The sequence below is a fragment of the Perca fluviatilis genome, chromosome 2 (assembly GCF_010015445.1).
Source record: "Perca fluviatilis chromosome 2, GENO_Pfluv_1.0, whole genome shotgun sequence".
Lineage (NCBI taxonomy): Eukaryota > Metazoa > Chordata > Actinopteri > Perciformes > Percidae > Perca > Perca fluviatilis.
In genome coordinates this window covers 12,248,000-12,275,342 of record NC_053113.1, presented here as the reverse complement: position 1 = coordinate 12,275,342, position 27,343 = coordinate 12,248,000, and the positions used below count along the sequence as shown (strand labels likewise).

Sequence of the window (27,343 nt, the reverse complement as noted above, 5' to 3'; positions counted from 1 at the left end):
TTGTTGTTGCTGCTGTAAGACGAGTGCTTAGGGACATCTACAAATTACAACACCGAAAAGAGATGCAACAAAAATATTTTTTAATTTAACTTATTTTTTAAAGTAAGTGCTGTAGTATAACTACCAGGAGACAAGTAATAATTGAGGTAAGTTTGGAGACATTACCTTATTTCTAAATCATTAAATTAATAAAATTTTGTTGTGACCCTTTTCGGTGTTGTAATTTGTAGATGTCCCTAAGCACTCTTACTGCCCGGGAGTAACAGCAGCAGCAGCAGAGAGCTGAAGCCAGCAGGCAAATGTTATTTACATAAACTTCTGGTGTACTTACAAATTTTACAATCCATCGTTTTATGAGTGCATAACCTATTTGTACTACTGTAGACGTTTGGTATCATTTCGGGCATTATTAGTGGGGTAATGTTAAGAGACACTTCGGATCCATTAGCCTCTGCGCTAAGCTATTCAGCTGATAACGCTACTCTACCGCTCCCAATGTTCGACCCAGGTGAAAAAAGCTTCTGGAGGGGGTTTGGCTCGAGGTCATGGTGCAAAGGACCCTAGGGTGAAATTACTCCGAACCATCACTTTAATATTTTGTCAATGTCATATTACACTTTTGATTCATATTAAAGCTGTGAAATGATGAAAATGACTAGGCCCTATCAATTTTGTCTGTGAAGCTTTCACAAATAGGCCTGTCGCAATACACAATAAATCAATTAATCGCATGATAAATAAAAATGAGCTTTATCATTTTTAAATGGAAATTATCAAGGCCAGAAACATTTCCATTTCATTTGTTTTTGATTGTGTTTGGTTTTTACTCCAGTGCGTTTTTGTTAACAGATACAGAGTCCATTTTTATTTATTGGTTTTGGTTGTTTTTGTTCATTTATTGTGGATATTTAAAATGTGACAAGTAATGCAGGTTAACGTTTATTTCGGATCAGAGCAGCAGCTGATTTAACACAAAACTCCAGGATTAAGCCTTAAGGTTGAGCCTTAAATTAGCTCGTTAAGGCCAAATCCTGCTTTGTAGTACAGGCCTCTGGTCACCTTTAAAGCTTCAAGTCTAAATTCAGTCAAAACTGAGCTGAAAGAGTGAATATTTTTCAGCTGAACCAAATGTACGCCAACGTTGACTGCGTCTGCTTGTGTGACTAGGGAATTGTTAGCCAACATGTTCATAAACTAAGAGTCAGTCTTTGTTGGCAGCTTATTTGCAAGCAGACATTGAACTACAATCCTTAAATGGGTTTTATTTAAAATTTAACCGAAGAACACCTCTTCAAGCTGCAACTTAAGAAAAATAAGTCACTTTAGGATTAACAGGCTTCTCAAAATACTTCTGCTTGATTGTATGTGTCTGTAGGTTAAGATGTATGGACTAAGACTTCATCATTTTGTAAAATAATTCGTTACCTGCAGCACAAGGGTCATTTTTCAACATACGATAAACCGCAAAAAGATTAAACCGTAGAAAAAGTTCAACAAAAGACCAGTTTCAAACAGGACATTGATGTCATATTTCTTTATTTAATTATCCATTATGCATTTCACTTCAGACAGTAGTTACACAGCTGTGAGGGGTTGTGGCAGAATACTAACCAGGAAATACAAAACAGACATGGTGTTAGTACATAATGTGCATCTTCTGGATGACGTGAGGACTGACCACATGCTCTTCAAGCTGCAAAAGAAATTAAAAATAAATTCATTTCAGAGACTTAAGCTTGTTCATACCAAAGACTTGCAACATTCTGACATCTGACAGTTTACACCCTATGCTACTATACGAGACCGTGTATCCTCTTCATAGCAACGACTCTGTAGACCTACTTCCATTTGAACTTCCAGCTTTTAATAGCGGATATAATTTGTAGCATATGAATGAGGATAGTTAATTTCCAGTAGTAATGAATTGGCAAAAAAAGAAATCCAAATTTTGAGTTTATTATTTGATAGCGCATCTGGAGAATGCCATGAAATAGATCATCCCACATAACAGACAAGAGATGTCCCCTCTATTCTTAATTTCTCCCGTCTAGTCAGCAGTTCCATCGTTTAGAGGTGACACCAACTCCCCTAACCAGCCAAACATTAACTATCGAGACGGCACGTCACCAGGGGAACGGCTGATGAGAACCAGCTGACAGTTTGTAACCGACTTGACCAGCTGACTTTGCTACGAGCCAATTGGCTGTTCAAACAGGTGACGTGCCTTATGTTCTAAAACCAGCCAATGGCTACTTGACAAGCTGAGTCGCAGGCGACGCCATCAGACTGCTGCAACATTCTTAAAAGGTCATTTCCTTGTTGCAAATCTTTGGTGTGAGCTGGGCTTTACAGTCTACGCTGGTTGTATGCTTCATTTGGTTTTAGGTTACAAAATTGGCACTTTTACAATCGTTTAAACCATTCCAGTTTACATTACGTCATAGTGCTTCTGTATATCAGTTTGTTACCTGTAACACAAGGGTTGATGTATGCTGTATCAGACTGGTCACCTTAAGGGAAAAAAGAAAAACAAGTTAAACTTGCATCATATGTTCAATAGCCTATCATATTAACATACTACTATAAGTTACTATTTGGGTAACCGTTCAGGTTGTTGTACAGCTACCACAGAACAGCGTGTGCTGTGATTTCTGTGAGTGAGGTCTAGAGAGGACCGATTTACTTGGCTGGTAGTAGTCGTAGATCTTGACCACGGCTGGCTTCAGGTTCTGCACTTGGTACTCCTGTACGAGCGTCAGGCTGTGGTTGATTCTTCGGTCCTTCTGTAACTGTTGGAAGAAGAACAGACCACATGATCAGTAACAAACCTGGAGAGCATCATCTCTCGTTTGTCACTTTAAATCCCTCTCACCTCCCGTATGTACACCAGAACATGATCCTCCTTTTGTTCAACACGATCCACCAGCAGGGCACCTTTGAGCTGTGAGGAGACATCAGCTGGGTTACCATGACTACTACAACTCCATTTAAAGTTACTGGAATCACTCACCATGTTCAAAGACTCTGGGTCTGGGACAAATCCAGAGAGCATTTTGATATCCAGGATAACCATGTTTGTACTGGACTCCTTTCCACTATATCTGTAATGCAAATACCAGAAAAATATGATGTCAATCTGGGGCTTTGGAAGGCTCCATTTACTGTTCGTTTTAGCCACAAGTTGTAAACATTACTCCCTGTCCATCCAACAGTTATGTTCAAGCCGGTAGATGCAGAGGATTATTTGCCAAAAACGTCAGTATTTGTCAATGTCGTGGATGTGCTTGTTGATTACTTACAGGGATGTTAGGTTCAGACTGAGTTTGGGTATTTTGCTGGTGCAGTCGGCCTCTGGTTCGACCAGAACACTGAGGGTGGTATCAGCAGCAGGAGTTGGGATGTTATAAACAAGGGAAATCTAAACAAGGAAAGTAATTCATAAAGTCAATAATTCTTTGCTCGAGTTGGTTCAAATGTACAGTATGAAGCATCAGGATTGGTGGTTGATGTACACCAGACCACTGACCTGTATGGCAGCACATGCAGTGCCCTTCACCTCCAGGCTGTACTTTCCCGTCACGTCCTGCAGCTGCTTCTCCTGGTAGAGCAGTTTGTTGTTCCGATTCACGTCAAACACCAGCTGGCCCCCGGGAGACCGGACCGTCACGGTGCTTGAACCCTCTGGACTGAACACCAGAGTGGAGTAGAGAGCCAGAGCCTGAAGAGCCACCACGGTGTCCTACAACACATGCAGAAGAAAAGAACCAATACCCAGGGCTCTCAGGTTCTGAGCAGAGTTCAGAGGGAGATTTTGGCAGCAGGGGTTTGGGTGGGGACGGGGGTCTGATCTGATAAATGGCATTTTTTGTGTGTGATAATACTATGCATTGTCTGGATAAAATATAATGAAATAGCCTAGGCTAACGGTTTTCACAATGAGGGCTGGGAGGTTTTGCAGTAAAAATATTCCACATTATGGGTATTGTTATAAAAGTATTATGGATAGGCCTATTATAAAATGGGTATCTTTCTAAAAATATAAAACTGTCAGAGTAGCCCTGCAGCCGATTCAACATGTAGCAATAAGCTACCAAACAGGGAGAGTACACTTGTCACTAATCTTAGGCAAAGTCAAACTACAACGAAAGCCGCAACTTGAAATCTGCACTCCCTCAGCTGGTGCGTGGCGGCAGGGCCTTCTGAACTCTTTGGGGAACTCACTTGATCCTCTACCTGTTCCACAGTTTAAAAAGAAATAGCGGTGCAACTTGGAGCGTGTTACCCTGGTAATGTCTGTGTGAGAAATACAAGGTGTGGTGTGTGAGTGGGTTGAAATGAGTGGGTCTCACACCCAATGCATGAGAGGTATGAATACCTATGTGCATAAGTTTATACAGATGTAAACGTTTGTTTAAACCTATAGCAGCTTTATCAATTTTAGGTCTCTCCAAAAGTTGATTTTCATTACAGAAGAAAATGACCATTTAAAAAATATGCACCTTTTATTTGTAGTTGATGGGCTAAACCAAGGCTATGGGTCTCGGTATGGTTTAACTGTTGAGGTAACGGGAAAAGTCGCAGTCCTGTGAGAACTATGCATGTCTAAATAATGCGTTTTAATATAATTTTTTTTTCCCCAAACACAAAAAACAAAAAAAAAAAACCCACCACAAAAAAAAAAAAAAAAATTCCCCCACCAAGAAAATTGGGTTGTTCTCCTTGTGCCATGCTGTTGTTTTCGGGATAATGGGCGGTCAGACAAAATGGGCTTTAGGTCACAGCTAAGCCACACATTTTTAAATAACTAAAGAGATTACTGTACATTTGTCTCAAAGTCCAGCTGAACCCTGTTTGGGCTGTACCTGTGTGGAGGAGAATCCTCCGTAATAGTTCTGCTGGCTCGTCAGCCATCTAACGATGCGGCTGGCGTAGCCCAGGTCTTCAGCAGTCGGGGAGGCACTGAGTTTAGCCAGCAGCACATAGGAGCTGGTCTCCACAGACAGAGAGGCTGACGTTTCTGTTGCTGTCTGAGACCAGTGGAGGAAACCTCCTAAAAAACAAACCGCCATCCACAAAGAGCCCAACAGGCACAGGGTAAGCTTGGTCACAGGAATGAAGCCAGAATGATTTCCTGGAGGAGGACTCATCTTCTCGTAACGCAACAGCGTCTAGGTGACCCAGTAGGTGAGCACGGGTCTCCATGTCTCCTGCCAGGGTGAAGACGTACGCCAGCAGAGCTGTGGTGTAGGTGTTGCTGAGGTCACTGATGGACTCCTTGAGGCAAGACAAGCTAGCCTTCACCGGCCCATGAACCGCAGGATCCTACAACAGATTCAAAGAAGAAGTTGTCTCGCGCTGCTGCCTTTGGCTCTGGAGTCAGAACTAAACCGAGGGGAAGCGGCGCTCAATTTGAAATGAATGAAATTGAAATATCTGGAACACATTTCTGATGCTGCCTCTTTAAATGTGTTCACTTCTTATACTGCACCTCCTATTGTTGCATTTTAGGTTTTTACTTTTAATTGTTACTGAAGTTGCACTGTTGAAAATTGGAACCGTATGAACCCGTTTGGGGCACCTGGTTAGCTCACCTGGTAGAGCAGGCGCCCATATAGAGAGGTTTACTGTCGACTCAGCGGCTGCAGGTTTGACTCTGACCTGCGGCCCTTTGCTGCAGGTCATTCCCCTTCTCACCACTTTAAAGTCTGAACTGCCCTATACAAAAAAAGTCCTAAAATGCTCCTTTGCTCAGCTTTTTGAAAAAGAGACTTATGATAGACAGTTTCATTCATCACTACAACCTAATACTTGCCACCTGTACTAAAACTAACTTTGTATTTCTACTACTTAAGTGGCATCAAGCAGTGAGGTTGCAGCAACCAACTGAATACGCCTCCCTTCCCCCTTCTGTCCAAGTGTGTAGGAGAACCTACAGCGGCCTTCACTTCAATGTCAACACATGAAAGGCCCTCTCTAAAGCCAGCGTTTGGTTGGTCCGTTGCGGGAAACACTGCGGTGCAACATGGCATTGGACCCCATTGCTACCCGATGGGAGACTAGAGCAGATGAGTTGCACATGCTCAGATTTAAACTGTTTACGGTGTAATGTCATATTTGAAATTTGTGAAATCTATAATTAAAACTTCATTACAAACCGAAGATGGAATCATTTCAAAAAGATGTTTGATCGCTATGATTGCCAACATTGGCTCAAGACTCCAGTCAAGTGACAGCCTTGGTTGGGTTTGATTGCCAACATTACAGAAGTCTCTCATTAGCAGCTTCTTGGAGGCTACTTGTTGCAAAGTGATGTGTGTGCAACTCCCATCTGCACTCGACTCACACCGGGTAGTGACCGACCCACTCCTAATGTACACACTGGTCCTTTAAAACCGTAAAAAAAAAAAATCCCTACAGTTCAGAATCAGTTCATGCCATAAATATTTAAATTCAAATGAATGCATCGTACATATACACTCATTACAAATATCAACTCACATCTATGTACATGTTCATCTCCAAGAAGGCAGCAGTGATGTAGGCACTGAGAGTAACTTCATCAGATACTCCACCCTGTAAAGAGGAAGCATAAGGAGTTAGTGATCTAGTCTGACTCACTGGATGCAGAATGTAGGCCCGTCTATTACCGTACTCTGCTCCCCTTTCACCATCTCCATCAGTTTCAGCCAAAGCCAGTCTACTCCCCCATAGCCAGAGGCATTTCACACAATTCTGGGCCTGGTAAAAAAGGCACTCTATGACCCGCATCCACAGGCTGTTCATTCTAGCATCTTTTGGGCCCTCCTCACACGAGGGCCCTGCATACTCCGTCCTCTTCCCTTCAGTTAGTATTCGATTCCCTGGTTGGTATATAATCTAGTCCTGATAAATTTAACTGACCACCTCCACCATAATTCAAACCATAAACTCTCAGCTCATAACCACACACGAGATGACCGATCAGATAGTTTACCATGTAGGTATAGGACTCGATTCAAAGACAAGTCACTTTTGGATGGAAATCCTTTCAATACATAGGAGTCAAATTTGGTAGAAGTTACCAGATGGGTCACTTTTGTGAAAAGAAACCTTTATTTAAAATTGAGAGATGGGTAAATGTATTTAGTACATTAGTAAATATGAACAATTTGTATATTAAGTTATTACACACTGTACATATTTGTATATAGGGCTATGTACTGTATACACAGACAGATCACTGTACCTCCAACACTCAGGGGCCTGACTCAAGTAGACTTAAGCATTTGTTAAACAGGACACTGCCACCGTTTATAAATGCTCGTCAGTTGGAAATACATCGAGTCCCACAAGGCTCTCGCATGCATGACTCCCAATTACGGCATTTGTTTTTGATAAGTGAAACCTGTTGAAATTAATCGGAGAGGGAATTATCTCACATTGCAAATGAGTGAGTGGGCCCCCAGGCTGGCATTTCTTACTACTGAGACATGAATCAAAGTCCTGATGGTGCATTTCCATTCAACTACTGCTACAGCAAAAGTGTCATTTAGTAATCTTAACTTAGCGACCTTCAGTTTGTTATTGTCATACAAACTCTAGTAAAGAGTTACTTTACCTTCATTATGGTGTGGAAGAGCTTCCCCGACTGTTCAAAACAGCCATTTTGTTGTTGTTTACTTTTCAGCCAAGTCACGGACGCTTCGATGTTCGCTGGGTCAATGTAGATGAAAGTCTGTGCTTTGGCAAACGATCGCAACACAAATGCAGTCAGCCTGAGGATATTAAAACAAGACAAGAGGAAGCTCTTAGGATCTGTTTAATGGCTCACGACAATCCTCTACTCTACAAGTAGAAACTGTATGTCGTAGTAAATGTTGCACACCATGTAAATGTCTAATTCATTATTCTTTGTGGATGATTGACCAGTAACGTTCTCACCAAGTGTTCCCTGGTCCTGCTCCAAATGTGCTGTAAGCGCCGTCGTTATCTTTGTAGTTCAGCTGTCTCTGGTAGCCTGTAGAACAATAGAGACACCAATTAGGGCATTTACCGATTTGATTTCTGATTAGCTCATTTTAGGTGAAAACTGCTCTGGAACTGAATCTACAGATGTAGTAAACATGTTATGCCTTTAGTGGACAGGTGACTAAAAAGATGACCAGGAATTAGGGGAGAGAAAGGAATGACATGCAACAAGGTCGTTACGGTGGGGTGGGGGCCTGTTGTCAGCACTGTAACACAGAGGCCAGCAGGGTGCCCCTGACCTTTAGTCCCTAATAGGAACGACGAGCAATCCCAAGTGATTATGCACGCCTCTTGTTACATTTTGTGCAACCAGCACCAGAATGTGGCCGACTGTAGATTTGGTGTACGGGTTCTTTTAGCTACCAGAGTAAAATGGAGCCTCACCACTGATCAGGAAGTTGGTAGCCTTGTTCCTGATGGCTGGGGTCAGCTGCTGGGTGTCTCTCAGGTACTCCAGGATGTAGATGTCTGGGGCAAGGAGCGCCATGTTCTGCTCGCCACATCCATACGGCATCTGCAGCAGCCCATCCAGGTTCTCCAGAGCCCGGCCCAGGATGTCACCTGCCCAGAAACAGAACCACTGAGACCAAACGTGCAACTAACGGGTGTTTGGCTTGAGGTTGTGATGCAAAGGACCCTAGGGTGAAATTACTCTGAACCATCACTTTAAAATGTTGAAGGTATAAATGCACTTTGTATTTTTACTTTACTTTGTTGTTAGAATAAAAAAAAAATCAAATGAACAGATTGCTTGTTGATGGAAGCCTTTTCCCTTCCTAGAAGAAAGGGAAAGCAACTCATTTAAAATGAAGCCATTAATTTACCGAGTACTGATACTGAAGCACGGGCAGATCCAGCAATGTTCTCAGGGAGTTCTATGTCCACTTCCTCCGTCAAAGCTTGCCCTGTGAACAGAGAGAACAAAGACTCAGCACTAAAATAAAGTCAGTGGATCATGTATTGAAACAGGTCAGACTGGATTAAGATCAGACAAAAATGGAGGGTTCATTCATTAGGTTGGTAGTGTATTTAATGACAGTTATGATATTAGTTAATAACACCTGCGCTAGACTTGCCAGAACGAAACTAAGCGCTATCTGCAAGTAGTGAATGTCTCCATCACATGTTTTAACACCAATCTAATCAACTTCTAGTATTTGTCTTTCACACGATAATGGGCCAGGCCTGGTGTAAACCGTACGGACCTTTTGGGCAGAGCAGCCAGTTGTAGGTGTTGGTCACCTCAGTTCCCTCAGCCTGAGAGGGAAAGAAATAATGTGAGTTACAGAGTTTCCATTTGGTTAATGGATATAAAAAAAAAGAAAAAAGAAGATTCTCCCTTGATCATCTTTTCCAAAAAAAAAAAAAAAAAACAAGTACCAACCTTTACTATGAGAGGTCGTGTGACCACATCAATTCGTCCTCTTTCAGGCACGCTCACAACCTCATTGTCACATGAGATTTGGGATGTCACGGCCTCAGCACTCACCGACACATTTACAACTCCTAAAAAGAACAAACCGTTTCAAACTTTATTCAGAACAACGACATTTTGTCACCAAGGGGGATCTCGCTGATTTCACAGCTCAAAAAAAGGCTCCTCCACCTCGGCAGCCTGGTGGATAAAAGCTCCAGTCTCACCTAAGGCTGAGGGGGCCATGGTCCAGCTGAGGGTCTTGCGCTCACTGCCACACAGACAGGATGTGTACTGGTCACCAGAGAGGGGGGTGAGGGTGTAATCTAAGGAGGGGGCTGGAGTCACAGTGACCTGTTCAAGAGAGAATACACATTTAAAACTGGAGATTTAGGGCAAATTCAAAAACTGTTCAAATTTCAGTACAATGCTGCAGCATTTAACCTTTCCCCTGGTACATCTTGCAAATGTGTTATTTTCAAATAAAAAAAATAAATAAAAGTATATCCAATTATCAAGCTTGAAGACTGACTAAATTAGGAGTATTCCAAATATACACTAGAACCTTTGTGAGGGCGTTGACTAGAGAGGTGGGTCAAGTTAAACAGCAATCCCTTACAGGTTTCAAGGTTTTAAAAAAGGTGCCTTTGATTGCACATTGCAAAGGGAGTGGGTAAAGTCATAACTACAATCATAACAATTTTATATATAGCACTTTCCAGATTAAGATTTACAGGATATACAGATACAACCTAAAAGGTGGGGACAATATAAACATGACACCTGCTAAACATCAGCAGGTTAGCATAGCAGGAATGTTAGCATTAGCATTTATAGATCACAAGAACAAATTAAAAAATTAAAATGACCATGATGCAGCTGGTCAGGTAGTTGAAGGTGGTTGCCTTCAGTTCAAAGTGCTCCCCCCGGATGATGGAGTAGGGCAGGCTGAGCTCCAGGAAGAAGGGCTGGAAGACCGTGAGGTTTTTACGCGGCGCCAAGCCGAAACCCTGAGGGGACAGACAGAACGCCTCCGTCTCCCAGGTGGTGATGGTGTCCGGGACAGTGAGGGACACATTCTTCGTTCCAAACCCTCTGGATCAGCAGATACAGATGCGTTACGGTAAACTTGAAAATACTCTCATGATTCAGATTAGCAAAAAACAGTGAGTAGTGTGAGTAGATTACTAATGGTTGACTTAAATTGCAGTAACACTGCCATGTTGTAGTTACTGTTAGCTAAAAAGAATTCAAATGTGAAATGGTATCATATGCTGTGTCCTTGAGATCTCAGAAACTCAAATGCAGTTCTACTGCGTTTCATGTGTACTCTAGCCCAAAAACACCATTCCCCATACACCATTTTAAAAGAAATTGCCTGTAAAATGAATACATTGTGCTAAAATAACTAAAATGAGAGTCCAAGTTTAGGAGCAGATTCAGTAAATTAGTTCCATGCCATTCATGTGTGGAGGGAGACTGCAGGAAGTCAGTGAGAGACTCTGACCATCAAAACCCTCTGTGGCAAAAACTCACCCAACTTCCACCAGGTCCCATATCCAGGTCTCAGGGAAGAAAGTGCGGACCGTCTCTACTGGGGACTGATCAGGAGATGGCCCATTAAAAGCCACAGGAAGTCCAACAGGGCCAGGGGCTGCCATTTCTGCTCTCATTATGGCTATGGTAGGAAGAATGGAGAAAATATTCATTAGGTAAAAACCAAAGCAATGACCGTTTTAATGAGCAAGTAAATATTCAGCATGCATCACTTTGAGCAAAACAAAGAAAGTCACCATAGTTGCCATAGCCGCCATAGCCACCATAGCCCTGGTAGTATTCTTTTCCTTTGTATTCGAGGCATGAAGGCTCTCTGATAACCAGGTTTGTTGCCATCTTCATCCCTACATTCTAGATAATCCAACAAACCGGCATTACCGAAAAGTTGATAAATCTGCAACACAACCTTAGTATACTTTATTTTGGACACTCATTTGTGTAGAAAGTACCTGGAAAACTGTATAAGCGTCAGCTGTCCCATCACCTCTGGGGTACGGCAAAATAGATCTTCTCGGTCTCACAGGCAAACATTCTACACTGTCTTCAACGTCATATGGAATATAGGACATTTTTGTGACCGGCAACAATTGAAATATCTGAAAAGAAAGGTTTGGTTCAAAGTTATAAACTGACAACGTTAGATGTTCCATGAAGATCTGACAATTGGGACACACTTTGACACTAAGATACTCCTAGATCTTGAAACGTTACATTTGTCAAATCATTGCCTTTATCCATAAGGCACTCCTACAGAGGGCTACGCCACATATGTGAGCATCACCTTATACATACATATTCATAACCGCATGCTTACAACTGGTTAAAAGAACAATCGGCATTGAGCTGCAATGCATATTTGATAACCATGTACAACTGGTAGAGGGAGAAAAAGGTTAACCATGGGACAAGTAGATAACTGCAGAGTAAAAATGGATGATGATACATTTGCAAAAGATTATGCAGAGGTAACAAGTTATACATGCATATAGTTGATTCCAGTAGTTACCTAGCCTGATGTGGTCATACTCCGATTCTAGTCAGAATATGACCTGACCTTGAATTTTGTGGGCGGGGCTGAGTTTGGCTGGCATCCAGGCTAGTAGTTACCTTGTCTGCATTCAGAGTCTTCCCTGGCTCCTTGATGAGGACGCTCTGGTCAACAGCACTCACGCCACACAGAGATTCTGGCTGGGTGGTAACCCGCATGATGGTCTCCTCTCCTGGGACGGCCGAGGACGGAGAAAACGCCAGCGACACCTGACCGGCGAAAAGACACAGCGCACCATCTGGACTTTAGTGGGAGAGGAGAACCTGGGATCTTTTCAACCTGATATTCAATAGTAATAGCAGGAAATTGGGGAGAGACAGGAGACGACATGCAGTAAAGGGCCACAGGTCGGACGCCACTGGATTATACCACTCTACCCATGCAGTAGAGTCAGAAAATGGTGGCCCCAACATGTAGGAAGTTAATGCAATTCATTTCAGTGGGATACTTAAAAATTGTCTTACATAGGTAACTGGCTTTTTCCCCCTCTTCAAGAAAAGGCTACATGCTGTATTGAGGTTTTGATTCTGCACCTACAATCTGACGAGAACAGCCTTTGCCACATGTCTGGTTCTTCTCAGGCTGACCTTTTGACTGAAGCACTGCTCGGTAGAGAAGTCCGCGCTGTTGGCGATCACCGTCTCACTGGGGAGGACGGCGTAAGCCACGACCTGGACGTCTGGCGCCATGTCTGGAGACACCGTCAGCTGCAAGGACACCTCGCCCTCATTCACTGAAACAACAATCGCTCACATGACTCCATAGATCGGCCAGGCTAACTCAAAAGGATACTGACAAGACAAGTCACTTTGCTCACCCAATTTATCTTTGATTTCCACCCGTTCAACTCCTTGTAAAACAATGGCTCCTCTTGATAAGACCTGGGAAGTTTTAAAGAAAAATGACAGAGTAATGCAACATGCCCTGTCTGCGGTGAGGTCCTGTCATGTGATTAAGTACATCGTGGAAGAAGTTTATATGGTTCATGTCAAAACGTTTTGAGTTTAGTTAAAAAAGGACAAGTTATTCAAAAGGCAACAACCTATCCAGAGCAGGATATTTAAGACTCTGTAAAATGTATTAAAAGGGGAACGCTACAATGTTACAAATCTAAACCACAAGTCTGTATATTAGGAGAGTACTACTGCATATTGTGGGGGGGGATGTTACCTTGCATAAGTCAGCATTGGTTGGGGGCTGAAGACTACAAGTTTGACCATGATAAAATGCTGGGGGGGGGAAACTTTTTCCCCCTTTTTTTCCCCCCCCCCCCCCCCCCCCCCCTTTCCCGGGGGTGAGTTGCATTACTGGGTTTAGGCTAGAAAGTTTACAATAAAAAAAAAATAAATATATATAAAAACATTTTGGTTCATCGATTTTGATCCTTTTCCCCTAAACTGTCATTTGAGACTCTCCAGTGGCTTAATCTCCACAGACTGGATATTTAACTTTTAATATTTGGATAAAGGTAGTGGAAACTCATCTGGAATTTCGCAGATTTGTTTTACAGTGTTTCCAGTACAGCGCTTTTGTTAGCTGTCAAACTTTACCATTTCTCAATGTTTTCAATGCTTAAATGTTGACACGCAACACAAAATCTCCTGGGTAGTGATGTAAAGGTAGTTTTAAAAATGTCTTCCCCATGTCCATGGAAGTGGTGAGAGGAAAATAGTTCAACCACTCACCAGATAAATCACATCCATAAAGCCCTGGGCCTCTCCAACGATGGTGTACTGGATGGAGAGGTCTTCTTCTTCGTCACAGGAGAGTGGTTCATCCTCCTCCTTCACATCCAGGGAGCTGACCGTCTTCGTATCAGGAGAAGAAGGTGTGGCCAAAGACACCATGTGATCGTTAGACTCATAGTATGGCGTTCTGTAAGGACTGTAGCCCAGTGTCGGCGTGTCGCTAACCTAGAGAGCAGAGAAAACAAACACTAGATGAGATCGTGGGAGATGAAGTAGAAGAAAGCTTCAGTTTTTACAGCCATAACAATTTCTCTTCTTTTTGTTATAGACAGATTGTTCCTATATGGCACCTTGGTCAGTTGCAGCATATTGAGAAACCATTTGAGGTCAGATTTGGACGGTGTTATCATCTTCATGATGAATGTTGGTTACAGATTGTAGTTTCTACTTCTTACTTGTAAGTGGACGTCTCCTTTAAAGGCAGCTGTGCTCAATGAGAAAGCGGCGACACCATCACCGTCGGTTGTGAGATTCTGTAACCAACGCGATGACCACCTTTCACCCTCAAACAGGAACACCGCAAGTCCGAAAAGGGGGTTTTTTTTTAAAAAAACCCCTTTAACCCCCCCAAAAAAAAAAAAAAAACCCCCCCCCCCCCCCCCCCCCCTCTCCCCCCCCCCGGAAGAAGCACATTGAAGAAGTGAAGACCAAATGCACTTACTTCTCCTTCCACATTTGATCCTTTGTTATAAGTCTGGGGAGTGTCGGTGAAAGACAGCTTTCCAACAACATAAGAAATGCCCGTAGTCTTCTCTTGGGAGCGTGAAATACCTTTACAAGAAGCCTTCATGTTACAACAATGTGGACGCCGTATTGTTTCATTACATGGCATAGTCAGTTATTATAGGCCAACTAACTCTTTTTGAAATATAAGTACAATATAACGCTACTTAACTTGCCTGTCCCCTCCTCTTCCATATTTGCACTGAGTTGCAGTACATCTTGCAGCGCCTCCTGCGCAATTCTTGTGAAAGTTGACATTGTGAAGCTGAAAGTGGCACAGCCTCTCTTGTCCGTCTAGAAAGCACAATTAAATAACATCAAAGACTGGAAAAAGTGAAGGACATTTCAAACTCTCCACACGTCAGACCCTTATTACTTCAAAACTTTTGACTGTCAAATCGTCAAACTACTATCTCGTGTATAAAAATGAACTTTTACACTCCTAAATTTGTGTATCAGACAGACAAGCCCGATGACAATATGTAGTGTTAAATGTGCACATTATGTAGGAGGCTATGCACCTTGCTTCATGAGACGGTCACCATAGCTACCGTACCTGCTTTGTCTCCTCGTAGCAAGGCATCGGGATTACAGAGACTCCCTCTGGATGTTCAGGGGTGATTGCACGGGGTATAACATAGGGATCAAAAGGTCGGCACACCTTCAAGTCAACACTGCCTGGCACAGGCTGTCCGTATGTATACCTAATTAGATGACATGGAGAAAGAAACCATTCCCTAAACTGGACCCATTTTAGATTATTTAAGAGTAATGAGCAAAACCACTTTTACTTACGTTGCACAGACTTCAGCTTTGACTTCTTCCTGATTAATGCTTACTTCATCAGGTGCATTCATTTGTAGGTCAAATTTAGGCAAAACTGGGGACAAAGGGATTATTAGCATTTTTTGCTTCATTAAACAGATTAAAAGTGATGGTAAAAAAAATATATAATTACCGTATTTTTCCACCTTGAAGCTGTGTTGATTTTTTCAGACCCAATTGACACAGTAACTTGGTAAGCTCCTTCACGGGCCTCAGAGTTCAAGGCGTAAGAAAGCTGCAATATCTTCCTATTGGAGGAGGTTTCATTCAGCCACTGGCCAATCCTGTTGCTGTTAGAATCCTGTTAAGTGAAGTCAAGAACATGGGACAACGGGAAACTCGGGAATACAGGAAAAGCGGCATTTCTTCTTCCACAAGATGGCTGATTAAAGTGGGCCATGGTTTGGTGTAAACGTCGGTGTACTTACAAACTTTCCAATCAATCGTTTTATGAGAGCATAACCCATTTGTACTACTTGTAGACGTTATATATCATTTTGGGCAAAAAATTCAATTGGCAATGCATTCAATTGAAAAAAAAATTTGGCAATGCATTCCATCTCTCAAGTGAGTCTATAACTTTCTTTATTAATGGGTCGTAATTAATTGGAATAATTTCCTTTACATTTGGGGTTATCTTAAAGGGGTGATAGAATACAAACATGGGTCCGTTAGCCCCTGCGCTAAACTATTCAGCTGATAACTCTACGTTAACTCTCCCAATGTTAGACCCAGGTGAAAAAAGCTTTTTTTGGGGGTGTTTGGCTCGAGGTCTTGGTGCAAAGGACCCTAGGGTGAATTACTCCGAACCATCACTTTAACATGCTGAACTTTTAATAGACCAATAAGTCAACTGGAGCATTTTGCTTTAAGGAATTTGTATTAGAAGAAAAAAATATATATATACCCAGTATGTTAAAGTGTAGATATTACTCTTACCTCTATTACGATTACATCGTACTGTAAGAAAAAGAAAGATTTGTTAACGCACAAGCTGCTTTGTATTCCTGGCATCACATAGTCATGAGTTAAAGACTTGAGCTCTTATATTCATTCTGATTTATAGTTTTCTGGAGAAAAGAAACTTCTATTGTAATCTTTAGTATAGATTCCACTGATATGTCCAATTATATATGATAATTTGTGACAAAATGTTGCAAAATGAGAAAACACGTGGTGGAATGGATCCATCACTGGGTCAGCAACCTTCAAAGCAGCTTGGGAGGTTACCTAAAAAAGGGGCTGTGGTTGTACTACTGACCCAGAGCTTCACCAGGAGATCATATTCTGGTTCAATCAAAACTAAAACCTGCACCATTATCAAACCATAATCACCGATACGGTTTATGAATGAGACCTGAAGAAAGGAAAGACCGGTCAAACACTCACCAGCTGATGGACAGGTCTTAACTTGGTATCCAGTGTGAGGACTCTGAAATGCACTGAGAGACATGCAGAGAGATTACATGAAGCCTTTACAGCTCTTCTACAGCAGCGGTAGACATCCTAACAGGCCAGTGATTGTCTTCTGTTAACTGAGAAATTACAGCCTTGGATTTCAATAAAGTGGGGGATAGTTTTGCACGGAAACAAAGATACCTTGTTTTAAATATTGTCAGTGTGGCACATTACTAATATGATATCCAGAATGTGGGGACTTCTGTGCTCTCAACTGCAGCAGGGGAAAAGTAGTACATTTCATTTCTACCATTATATAGACCCTGTATATGCCAACATGTTTCTGGGCTTCTGGGAATTGAACCTCTACGGCCTGTTAAAACTTCTTGATATTCTGGGGCACAATCACTTTCTCACTACCTGTTAGAGCCAGTAGTCAGACTTCCAGCATTCTGGGGCTTCATTTTAAAATCCTGGGAATGTCAATATATAAGATTTGATAATATGGGAATACATTTTACACGCAGCGCTGCATGCACAGCAATTTGTAAAGAGGAAGCTTTTCTATATATGGTACCATGTTGTGTACTACATCATAGATCTTTGATTTTATTTATTCGCACAACACAAAGTGGCATAAACATAACCCAAGAAAAGAAAGTTGTGCAGGTGAAGGATCTCCCTGACCCCTCCCAAAAAAAGGATTATGGAAGGACTCTCCCCTCAGTTAGTATTATAAGCAAATACAAAAGTCAAGTAATCTAGATAAGTAACCAAGCAAACCTAGATTAAAAAAGCTAAAGTAACTAACATAAATCAAGTATAAAGCCATCAGCTCAAAATTACCCGTTTGTCCTGGGAGGTAGATTGGTTTATCCGTTTGGATGAAGGTCATTGGTCGATAGACTTTGATCTTAACTTTTCGGACTTCTTTAGAGTAGAACGTGTCGCCTCGTACCTCCACCTCAAAGTCCTGCACCACTTCATCCTGCACTAAAGGAACCTGTGACAAAGATTTATAGACACAGAGAGAGCCATTACATCCCATTCAAACATGATTTATGAATATTTAACTTGATCTGTTGCAACTTAAATGGTTAAAAAAAACACATTTACATCAGCAGTTTACACAATTATGTATTTATATTGTGTTCTTTCCTTTACAAATCCGTTTGTATACGAGTTATGAAATCCCATCAATGGCTTCCAACTCAAATTTTTCCAACACATTTTGTTAAAATTAGCAAATCAATCAAATCAGGAAAGTTGCTGACCTTAAAGTCAATGCAGGTATGAAATTCTACACTGGAGGTCTTCTCCAGAAGGGTTGTATTCGCCTCTTGGGACATCAGAGTGACGCTCATTTCCAGAGTCTCGCTGGGCTCCAGGAGACTGGCACAGAATCTGGTCTCAGCGCCAGATTCAAGAATTGCAGGAATGGCTACCATGTACTGCCTACAGCCACAGACACACACAGTACATATCTCATCCAATATGGAAATAACCCCAACCCAGAAGATTATGCAGCATAAAAGCCTTACCAGTGATCAAGTCATTCAACCACAGGCTATTATAATTTTTTAACCGGGGAGGTAACTTACGGTCCTGCCGCCGCCTGGCCCACGCACATCCAGCTCAAGAAGACACACAGCTTCCATGTCCACATCTGAATCCCAGGACGACCCATGACTGAATGAGATCATCATGAGTCAGCATCTGTTTAATAATCTGATAGAGAATCCCACCCCCATCCTCGATTTGATTTAAGGTAGCCCATTCAATCAGTTATAGACTTCATGTTGTGGTGTGTAAGGAAAACTGCAATTTACAGTTTAATTAGGCAATGTTTAAAGTCCAGAAAGTTTGTCATTCCAAGTTTGTCATTCCAAGTGTGTGTGTGTGTGTGTGTGTGTGTGTGTGTGTGTGTGTGTGTGTGTGTGTGTACTAACCCCTACCGTTCAGGGGAGGTCAAACAGGAAATCATGCATTTACAATCAGAATGTTACACATGTAGCGTTGCATACTACGGTAGTTTAGCCTACTTTGGATGTAGCCTATCGCTACTATCGCTAAGCTAAACCAGGTATCACTGACACTGTGTCACGAGCATATAGAGCAGGGGTGTTAAACTCATTTTCCCAGAGGGCTACACTGGGAAAAAACAAACAAAAAAACTAAAGAGAATCACACCAAGGGCCAGACACTAAGAGTTTGACGCGCTTTTGTTACTGCAGGTCACTTCTTTTAACATTTTGATACCCTTCTTCCTCATTTTTGTGGCTTTCTCAGACATTCGTCACCTTTTTATAAATTTGTGGCTTTTTCTGACATTTGTTGACACGAATCCCTACAAAATTCATCAAAAGAGATCCTTCTCTGGGAATTTCTGAGTCAGAGTCTGTAAATCTGCCATATTCTGCTTTGAATGTCACGTAATTGCAGTTTGCACACGGCCAATGTATTGTACCCAATATAAAAAAAAAATAAAAAATAAAAAAATAACTAAAAACTACAACACATCAACCTTAAAAAATAAAATATACAATAATAGAGCCAATTGTGGAGTTTGACCCACAATCCGTCATTTCCACCATTGGGACTGGGACTCTCGGATTTCTCCAGTCGTCATTCGCTTTCCCTTTTAGCTTTTGCTCTTCGTTTAACTTAAAAGAAAGCAACATTTGGAAACTCTTCCATTTGCTTTAGAAGACTATACAGCCGAACCAGAGTTCCCGATATCCCTCCCGCCCGCCACAAGACGTACGAAAGAACCAAAATCCCCAAAAGTGAATGTCTTTAATGAAGTGAAAGACCCGCGTAGCAGCGCCATGTTTCAGTTTCAGCTCCCCGAGTGGAAGTCTTACCTCTTTCAGACCACCTACCACGGTTGGGCTGAGTTGTCTGATCGGGGGCTCGACGCTCCTTTAGGAAGTTCTGACCGAGCCCGTCTACATCGGTATATATCCCGGGTCATGATGACAATTCAGATCACCTGCGTCCACCCAGGACCAATCAAACAATTACCGTAGGTGCTAGAAATGGGTGGGGCTTACACGTCACATATTCAGTGAACGGCTAACATCACATATAGGCCTACTCCAATATCTCACCTTTTTTTTTTTATTGTGAAATCTCCAAAAGATTTTGGACAGATTTGGAGTCTCACTTTTTTTTGAACCCACCAACTTTATCTACTCCTTAAACCTTACAGATATCATCTGTTTCTACGATAATTCAGGTAATGGTGCTCTCGAGTATCTAATAAATGCTGTTATTCTGTATGCAAAATTCTACATTCACAAGCAGAAATGTTCTAACTCCTCTCCTACTTTTGTACCTTTTCTCATAGAATTTAAATCTCTACTGCTATATTTAACAGTGAGTTCATTTCATTCAGGTGTGAGGATGGTGGATCAGGAAAGACAGGGGAAGGCAACAGGTAGGTCTAACATTAGGTGGAGGTGTAGGGGGAGCCACTTGATACCAACACATTCATTTCCTAATATTAATATGGAAACACTAATATAGAAATATATTACATAATGTTTGTTTGAAAAGAAAAAAAAAAAAAAAAAAAAAAAAAAAAAAAGGGGGGGGGAACCCAGATGAGACCAGTGATGACATCAGATGATGAGAACCAGTGATGATGACATCAGGTAGAGATGAGACCAGTGATGACATCAGGTAGAGATGAGACCAGTGATGACATCACGTAGAGATGAGACCAGTGATGACATCAGGTAGAGATGAGACCAGTGATGACATCAGGTAGAGATGAGACCAGTGATGACATCAGGTAGAGATGAGACCAGTGATGACATCAGGTAGAGATGAGACCAGTGATGACATCAGGTAGTCCAGTATGGTTTGAAGTTCTGTTGGCCAACGTATTCACTGTGTCCTTTTTGGGGAAAAGAGAGTGCAGACAGAGATGGAAACTATAACAATTAGCCTAGATGTCTGACAGTGGGGATGCAAATTTAAACATCTGCAACGCATATGCTTGAATGCCCATACATGATGATGTCCAGCACACTTATTTATTTATTTTTTATTTATTTTTAATAAATGTATGGTAAAGTTTAGCAGGTCCTGGGCTCCAGGTGCTTCCAGGTTCTGGATGGTGCTGACCCTGTTCAGACTCTGCTGAAGGAAGAGCTGAGCCGACTCCACAGAACCAGAACCGCAACGCGAGTCCACCAAGTCCAGACCGTTGCCTAAAGCCCAGTAGTAGATCTTAGCACAACTGAGCAAAGTGCAATAAATACACGGGCGCTTTTTGCACATAGCACTTCAACTCTTACAGTCTTTTTAAGAGGTTGTATTGTTAGATGTGTCCTTCATGCCCTAAGATGTCTTAAGTTAATTTTAGCTTGATTTTAGAATGGTTTCTCTGTTACATGTGTGTGTTGTGAAGCAAAGGATTGTAGCACTATGTGTATTCTCTTTATTCTAAAGGCAAAGTTGTGTAAATGGCTGGCGTTTTGACATAGACTGCAGTAGCAGGATTCTGAAAAACGACAGTATTTCAGTTCTCACTCTTGTAATTTGTAGACGGCCCTAAGCACTCGTCTTACAGCAGCAACAACAACAGCAGAGAGCAGAAGCCAGCAGGCAAGTGTTATTTACATAAACTTCTGGTGTACTTACAAACTTTCCAATCCATCGTTTTATGAGTCTGAACCATCACTTTAAGCCTGTCAAAAAAACTAAATCTAAATCCAATGATTATAGAAGTTATCTCACGTTAATGTTTTCTTCATCATTGGCCCTATGGCGAGGAAAAAGCTTAACGTGGTTTAATGTACCTAAACAACGATCAATGATTACCAAATTTCTCTCTCTTATTGCTCCTCATAACCACTGAAAACTGTCAAAAACTCGAACCCAAAGTCAAATTATTATGGACATTATCTGACATTTAAGGTCCCATGGCATGAAAATTTCACTTTATGAGATTTTTTAACGTTAAAATGAGTTCCCCCAGCCTGCCTATGGTCCCCCAGTGGCTAGAAATGGTGATAGGTGTAAACGGAGCCCTGGGTATCCTGCTCTGCCTTTGAGAAAATGAAAGCTCAGATGGACCGATCTGGAATCTTCTCCTTATGAGGTCATAAGGAGCAAGGTTACCTCCCCTTTCTCTGCTTTGCCCGCCCAGATAATTTGGCCCACCCATGAGAGAGAGACATCATGGCTTTCAAACGAGCAAAGTAGCAGTTGGTCAAGGCCCAACCCCACCCTCCACCTTGCCCCCCCCCTCTCCTCCTCAATAACTACAGACACAGAAATGGCACATCATAAGGAAAGCTCATTGTGGGACTGGCTCTAGTGGCTGTAATTCTGCACCAAGGCTGAATTTCGGGAAAGAGACTTCAGATACAGTATTAGGGACCACTAAGGTCTATATAAAAGAGACTTCAGATACAGTATTAGGGGACCACTAAGGTCTATATAAAAGAGACTTCAGATACAGTATTAAGGGACCACTAAGGTCTATATAAAAGAGACTTCAGATACAGTATTAGGGGACCACTAAGGTCTTATATAAAAGAGACTTCAGATACAGTATTAGGGGACCACTACGGTCTGTATAAGAGAGACTTCAGATACAGTATTAAGGGACCACTACGGTCTGTATAAGAGAGACTTCAGATACAGTATTAGGGGACCACTAAGGCCTATATAAAAGATACTTCAGATACAGTATTAGGGGACCACTAAGGCCTATATCAAAGGATCCAAAGAGCACCATGTCATTGGACCATTAAGCGTTTCCGCTTCATTAGAGCCTATGGAAAAAGCTTAACGTGGTTGAATGTACCTAAACAATGATCAATCATCACCAAATGTCTTTCTCATATTACCCGTCATAACCACGGAAAACTGTCAAAAAATCGAACCCAAAATCCTATTATTATGGACGTTATCTGACATAAAGCGTTTCTGCTTCACAGCAGGGCAGCGGAGCGTTTGGGGGTTGACTCTCCACGGTTCTCATTGGCTTTATAAGTCCTAATGTGAAAAAGCCCTGTAAAGCCTGACACATGAAAAAATAACCAGAAAATTCTAATTTTTTGGAATTTAGATGTTTATTAAACCTTATTACAAAATCCCAAATTTTTTTTTTGCAATATGATTTTGTTTATGATATATTTTTTGTATCATGTTTGATACATTGGGCGTTTTGGGCAACATTTTGCTCACAACAATGTTCATTTTAGGTACAACATTTTTTTGTTTTTGGGACCTCAACTTCCATGCTTGTATGGGCTACACTTTCATCTTGATAGTCTTCCTCATCACTGCTATCTGAACTTCCATTATCAAGCGTAGCCTTAGAAGTCCATTCCTCCTCCTCCTCCTCTTCTCCTCCTCATCATCTCCCCTAACTGCTCCATGTCACTTGAATTGCTATCTACTATCATGCTGATGACATTTTCAATATACTTCTTCTTCCTCTAGTCTTTTTGACATCTAAAATACACAAATTGGTCGATATAGCATGGCGATCATATATATTTTTTTGGAAAATACCTAAAATGTATTTTGAGATGGCATTTTAGTCATTAATTACATTAATTAAATCATGAAAATAGTGTGTGTTTGTATAGTGGTAGGCAGAATGTAGATTACATTACAAAAATGTGACTTGAAAGTTCAGGGATAAAGAACCTTAAAACCTGCAGTATCAAATTTGATACACACATTTTTAACACTATTTAACTGAAATAAAAATAATTAATTTTTAAGTAATTATGCATTGTTTCAATAAAGAAGATATTTATTTTAAAAAATTAGTAATAATATAAATGTTATTCTTACCGTAACTATATGAAAATTAGCAACTTTTTAATGGATTTAATGACGGCAGCCATTTTGAAAAGGTAAAAAAAAAAATCCCACTGCTTGTAGTGGAATGATAATCCACTAGAGGGCAGAATACATGTATCAGATTATATACAACAGGTGTTTAAGGAAATTATTGATCAACTTGATGAGATATAGGTTTCACAAACTTGCGTAGCAAATATGATACAAATGGTTCGTATCTAAACAACGATCAATCACCAAAAAAAATCCTCTCCTATATTGCTCGTCATAACCACTTAAAACGGTCAAATCTAACCCAATGTCCAAATATTATGGACGTTATCTGACACTATGATGAAGAAAACATTAACGTGAGATAACTTCTATAATCGTTGGATTTCGTTTTAGTTTTTTTGACAGGCTTAAGTGTTCATGTCAAGATATGACCATGATACATTTGGTGACGATTAATCGTTGTTTAGATACATTAAACCACGTCAATCTTTTTCATGTTAAGCGTTTTAGAATGTCCCCTACGACAAGCCGTGGGACGTCCCGCGGAGTAAATGGAAGGCGCTCAAACAGCGATACACGGCTCAAAAAAGAGAGTTGTCTCGCAGCGGTGCCGGAGGGGAAATAAAAGGCAAGTTCCACCTTTTAGATGAGCTGGATCAGATCCTCAGCCAAAGGCCCATCGGAGCTTATAGCTTGACTTCTAATATTAACAACTACTTTTGTCTAGCAAAACTTTATTCGCAAAAGTTCGCTTAAATGTTGGAAACACCATAAAATGTCTCAAATCAATATACCAATTTAATCGCAAAACAGCATGTGACGTCGTTTTTATTCGCTTTAAAGCTGTTGGATGGAAACACACTTTCACCAGCTTTATTCGCATGAGTTTTTTTACCGAACTTCAGATAATTCGATTGACAAGTGGATGGAAACTTAGCTTGTATTTAGTCCCTCTCGGCAGCACTGTTTTTGCATACAGCCGGCGATATACCTGCCAAAATAATGAGAACCCTGGAGTAAACAGAACTTACTCACAGTGGGCATTTAGACTTGTAAACTTAAAAAATGTATTTAAAAAAGTGTATTTCTTTTGTGTGTGCAGGCCTGCAGGTTGCTGTCAGACGATTATGAGCAGGTCCGCTCTGCTGCGGTGCAGATGGTTTGGGTGCTCAGTCAGCTGTACCCAGAAAGGTGAGAAGACTGACCGTCAGTATAGCTGTAGAGTTAAGGCTTGGTTATACTGGCACACAAAACCATCCCTCCATGTTTTTCCACGCTCTTCAGCAAAATGCTTCTTCCTCCCCCAGTGTGGTGTCTCTCTCTGACCACATATTTAAGGCTGTGACTCTCTGTGGTCAAATTTGGAAGCTATACCGTGATGAATCTTGAAACCAGCACAGTCATCGATATCCAACTTGTGCAGGTGTGTATATTACCAAAGATATTTAAACCACCACTACTTGGTAGTGCAAATGCAATTGCAAAGCATCCCCAGCATAGTAATCTAACATGACCTTTTATGACAGCACATTGGACTTTTGCTCTAGCTATTTCATATTGTGTCCTCTTCCCTCGATCTACCCTGTTTTCTATCAACAGAGCAATGAGGTTGGAGGGAGTTACTACATGGAGAACGAAGGTCTGAAGCGAAGCCTTGCTCTTCTGGAGGCAAGTGGTGTCACATTGGACTGCATAGTCACAGACCGCCACCTCCAGATACAAAAATACCTGAGAGAAAAGGGCATCACACAGTACTATGACGTCTGGCATATTGATAGGGGTATGACATATTAATCTATTATGCTTTTGACACACTGTTCTGTCTGAATTTGTAATTTACTGTTAGCTCTGACATGGGATTTCTGTATGACTCAGTAGTATTTACTATATTGTTTAATCCAAGGGATGTCTAAGAACATTGACAAACTTGCCAAGGAAAAGGATTGTGAGGTGGTAAAAAAGTGGCAACAGAGTATTAGGAACCATCTCTACTGGACTACATCATCATCCAAGACAGGCCCAGAGAAGGTGGCAAAGTGGACATCTGTCATCAATCACATCCACAACATTCACACACACGAAGACCCCCTTTTTCCAAAGTGTGAGCACAGTGATGTCATAGATTAGAGGAGGTGGTTGAAGCCAGGTATACATTTATTCTTATTTTATTCCTTAGGCCTTTTCTAAACAGTTTTAAAATAATTTCGTAGGATCAAAGGCTTCCTACAGACTGTAGAAGGTCCTTACAAACAAGAGGTTCATCAAGGGTGTGGAGAAGCTAAGCCCTCACCACCAAAACATCCTCTCTTGAGGCCTTCCACAGCGTTGTCATCCGCTTTGCACCAAAGAGTGTGGTGTACCCATTCATTGGCATGCTTTGCAGGTAATGCACATTATGCAAGTGATTATGCACAGCCAGGCGTCATTATGGCAGAACCACCCCTGTTAGAGTAGTTTTGATCTGGGCCATTTCCTCAGGTAGCTTAGCACAGTGTGTAGACTTCTATTTATTTGTACAATGTATTGAAGTAATAAAATACACACCCATTACATAATTTGCATTGTTGTTGTTGCAGACTCTATCTCTCAGCATTCCATTTCAACGAGAATGCCAACCGGCCACAGTCAACAAGTGCTCTGGGAGATCCTGCCTTTAAACTGGCCTTCCCTAAAGCCAAGAAAGGGGGGTACAGCCTCAAACGACAGAAAATTGAGCCGACATTCTGTAAGTAAATTATCACAACAACATGCAACATTAATTACATTTTATTTTATTTATAGTGTCAAATCATAACAGACGTTTGCTCAGGGTACTTCATGTAGAGCAGGTCTAATAAACAGAGACCCAACGATTCCCACCAGGAGCAAGCATTTGTTGCGACAGAAGCAGGCTATAATAGCTCCAGTTCTTAACATTCTATTAGACTGCTATATACCCACTGCTATAAATATTAATATTTCTGTTATTGCATTAGTTGTTAATGTTAACTTGTTATTGTGGTTTCTTTTCATCTCTGTTCCATGAATGCCTGTTACTAACTTAGCATCGCTACAAATGCTTGCTCTTGGTGGGAATTGTTGGGTCTCTGTAAATAAAATTGAATTAAACATTTGTAAGCTTCTGTTGCCAATTGTTTCTCTGCTGTGGCCCTCACACTTCTTGGTGTTGTACAACAGGAGTTTCTGGTTTAATTAATGTAGCATAATATAATTAAAACAGCTGTATATAAATATATTAAAAACTATTTGTGGAGCACTTACTTTGTCATTACTCTGAGTCTCAGAGGCCCATAATCAGCCCTGTAAATATTCAGTGCGTTCTGCAGTGAATAAGGTTTCAGACAGACCGGTTCCAGGCCTGGGTGGTCCACCATACACTGTGGTGGGTCAGGTAGCTCGTCACATCTTCTTCTGACCTTTATAAAATATTACATAGACAGTTAAATTACATATGATAGTGATTGTAGTGTAGATAAGGGGTAGATGCTCAGTCTAGGTGCTAGTTACAGGGTTATCACTAGGTTCATGCAGGTGTGTCGGCCAGAACACAACTTAAGGCCAAATATCCAGAGCATAAATGAATGAAGAGCTGAGAGATGTTCCTTTGTGTTTATTTCTTTCTCTTTGCTTTATGTACATGTGAGTGCGAGTGTGGTTTCTATAAAAGAGAGGAACAAAATACAAATGAATAAAGGAAACGTATGTATACACTCATTCCTTCTTACGCCCTAATATACATTACTGAACATAAAATAAACAACAGTCAGCATATAGCTATATATCTCTTAAACTCCAAAT

The 27,343-nt window shown here is 41.2% G+C and overlaps 1 protein-coding gene and 1 long non-coding RNA gene across 3 annotated transcripts; one reads left to right on the top strand and one right to left on the bottom strand.

The window, feature by feature from the left end:
• Positions 1 to 1,519: 1,519 nt before the first annotated feature.
• LOC120550477 (alpha-2-macroglobulin-like protein 1) lies at positions 1,520 to 19,706 on the bottom strand. Its single transcript, XM_039787166.1, is given in 38 exon segments — positions 1,520 to 1,693; positions 2,469 to 2,510; positions 2,684 to 2,789; positions 2,873 to 2,941; positions 3,011 to 3,101; positions 3,300 to 3,418; positions 3,527 to 3,739; positions 4,863 to 5,050; positions 5,148 to 5,322; positions 6,499 to 6,573; positions 7,598 to 7,754; positions 7,921 to 7,996; positions 8,392 to 8,568; positions 8,832 to 8,912; positions 9,213 to 9,264; positions 9,392 to 9,513; positions 9,649 to 9,775; positions 10,291 to 10,516; positions 10,958 to 11,099; positions 11,215 to 11,329; positions 11,428 to 11,574; positions 12,086 to 12,235; positions 12,614 to 12,759; positions 12,844 to 12,907; positions 13,712 to 13,939; positions 14,170 to 14,330; positions 14,423 to 14,545; positions 14,674 to 14,791; positions 15,054 to 15,201; positions 15,293 to 15,377; positions 15,456 to 15,485; positions 15,488 to 15,623; positions 16,262 to 16,282; positions 16,712 to 16,764; positions 17,567 to 17,723; positions 17,995 to 18,175; positions 18,322 to 18,409; positions 19,585 to 19,706. Coding segments are annotated over 37 exon segments (4,392 nt in total). The 5' UTR covers positions 18,408 to 18,409; positions 19,585 to 19,706; the 3' UTR covers positions 1,520 to 1,688.
• A 58-nt stretch (positions 19,707 to 19,764) lies between these two features.
• Positions 19,765 to 21,348, top strand: LOC120550509. Of its 2 annotated transcripts, none has more exons than XR_005637738.1 (3): positions 19,765 to 19,958; positions 20,118 to 20,159; positions 20,802 to 21,348. It is a non-coding gene; the product is annotated as an uncharacterized LOC120550509 (long non-coding RNA). The 2 variants fall into 2 exon arrangements; XR_005637739.1 differs by having other exon boundaries at positions 19,771 to 19,958; positions 20,807 to 21,348.
• Positions 21,349 to 27,343: the final 5,995 nt, after the last annotated feature.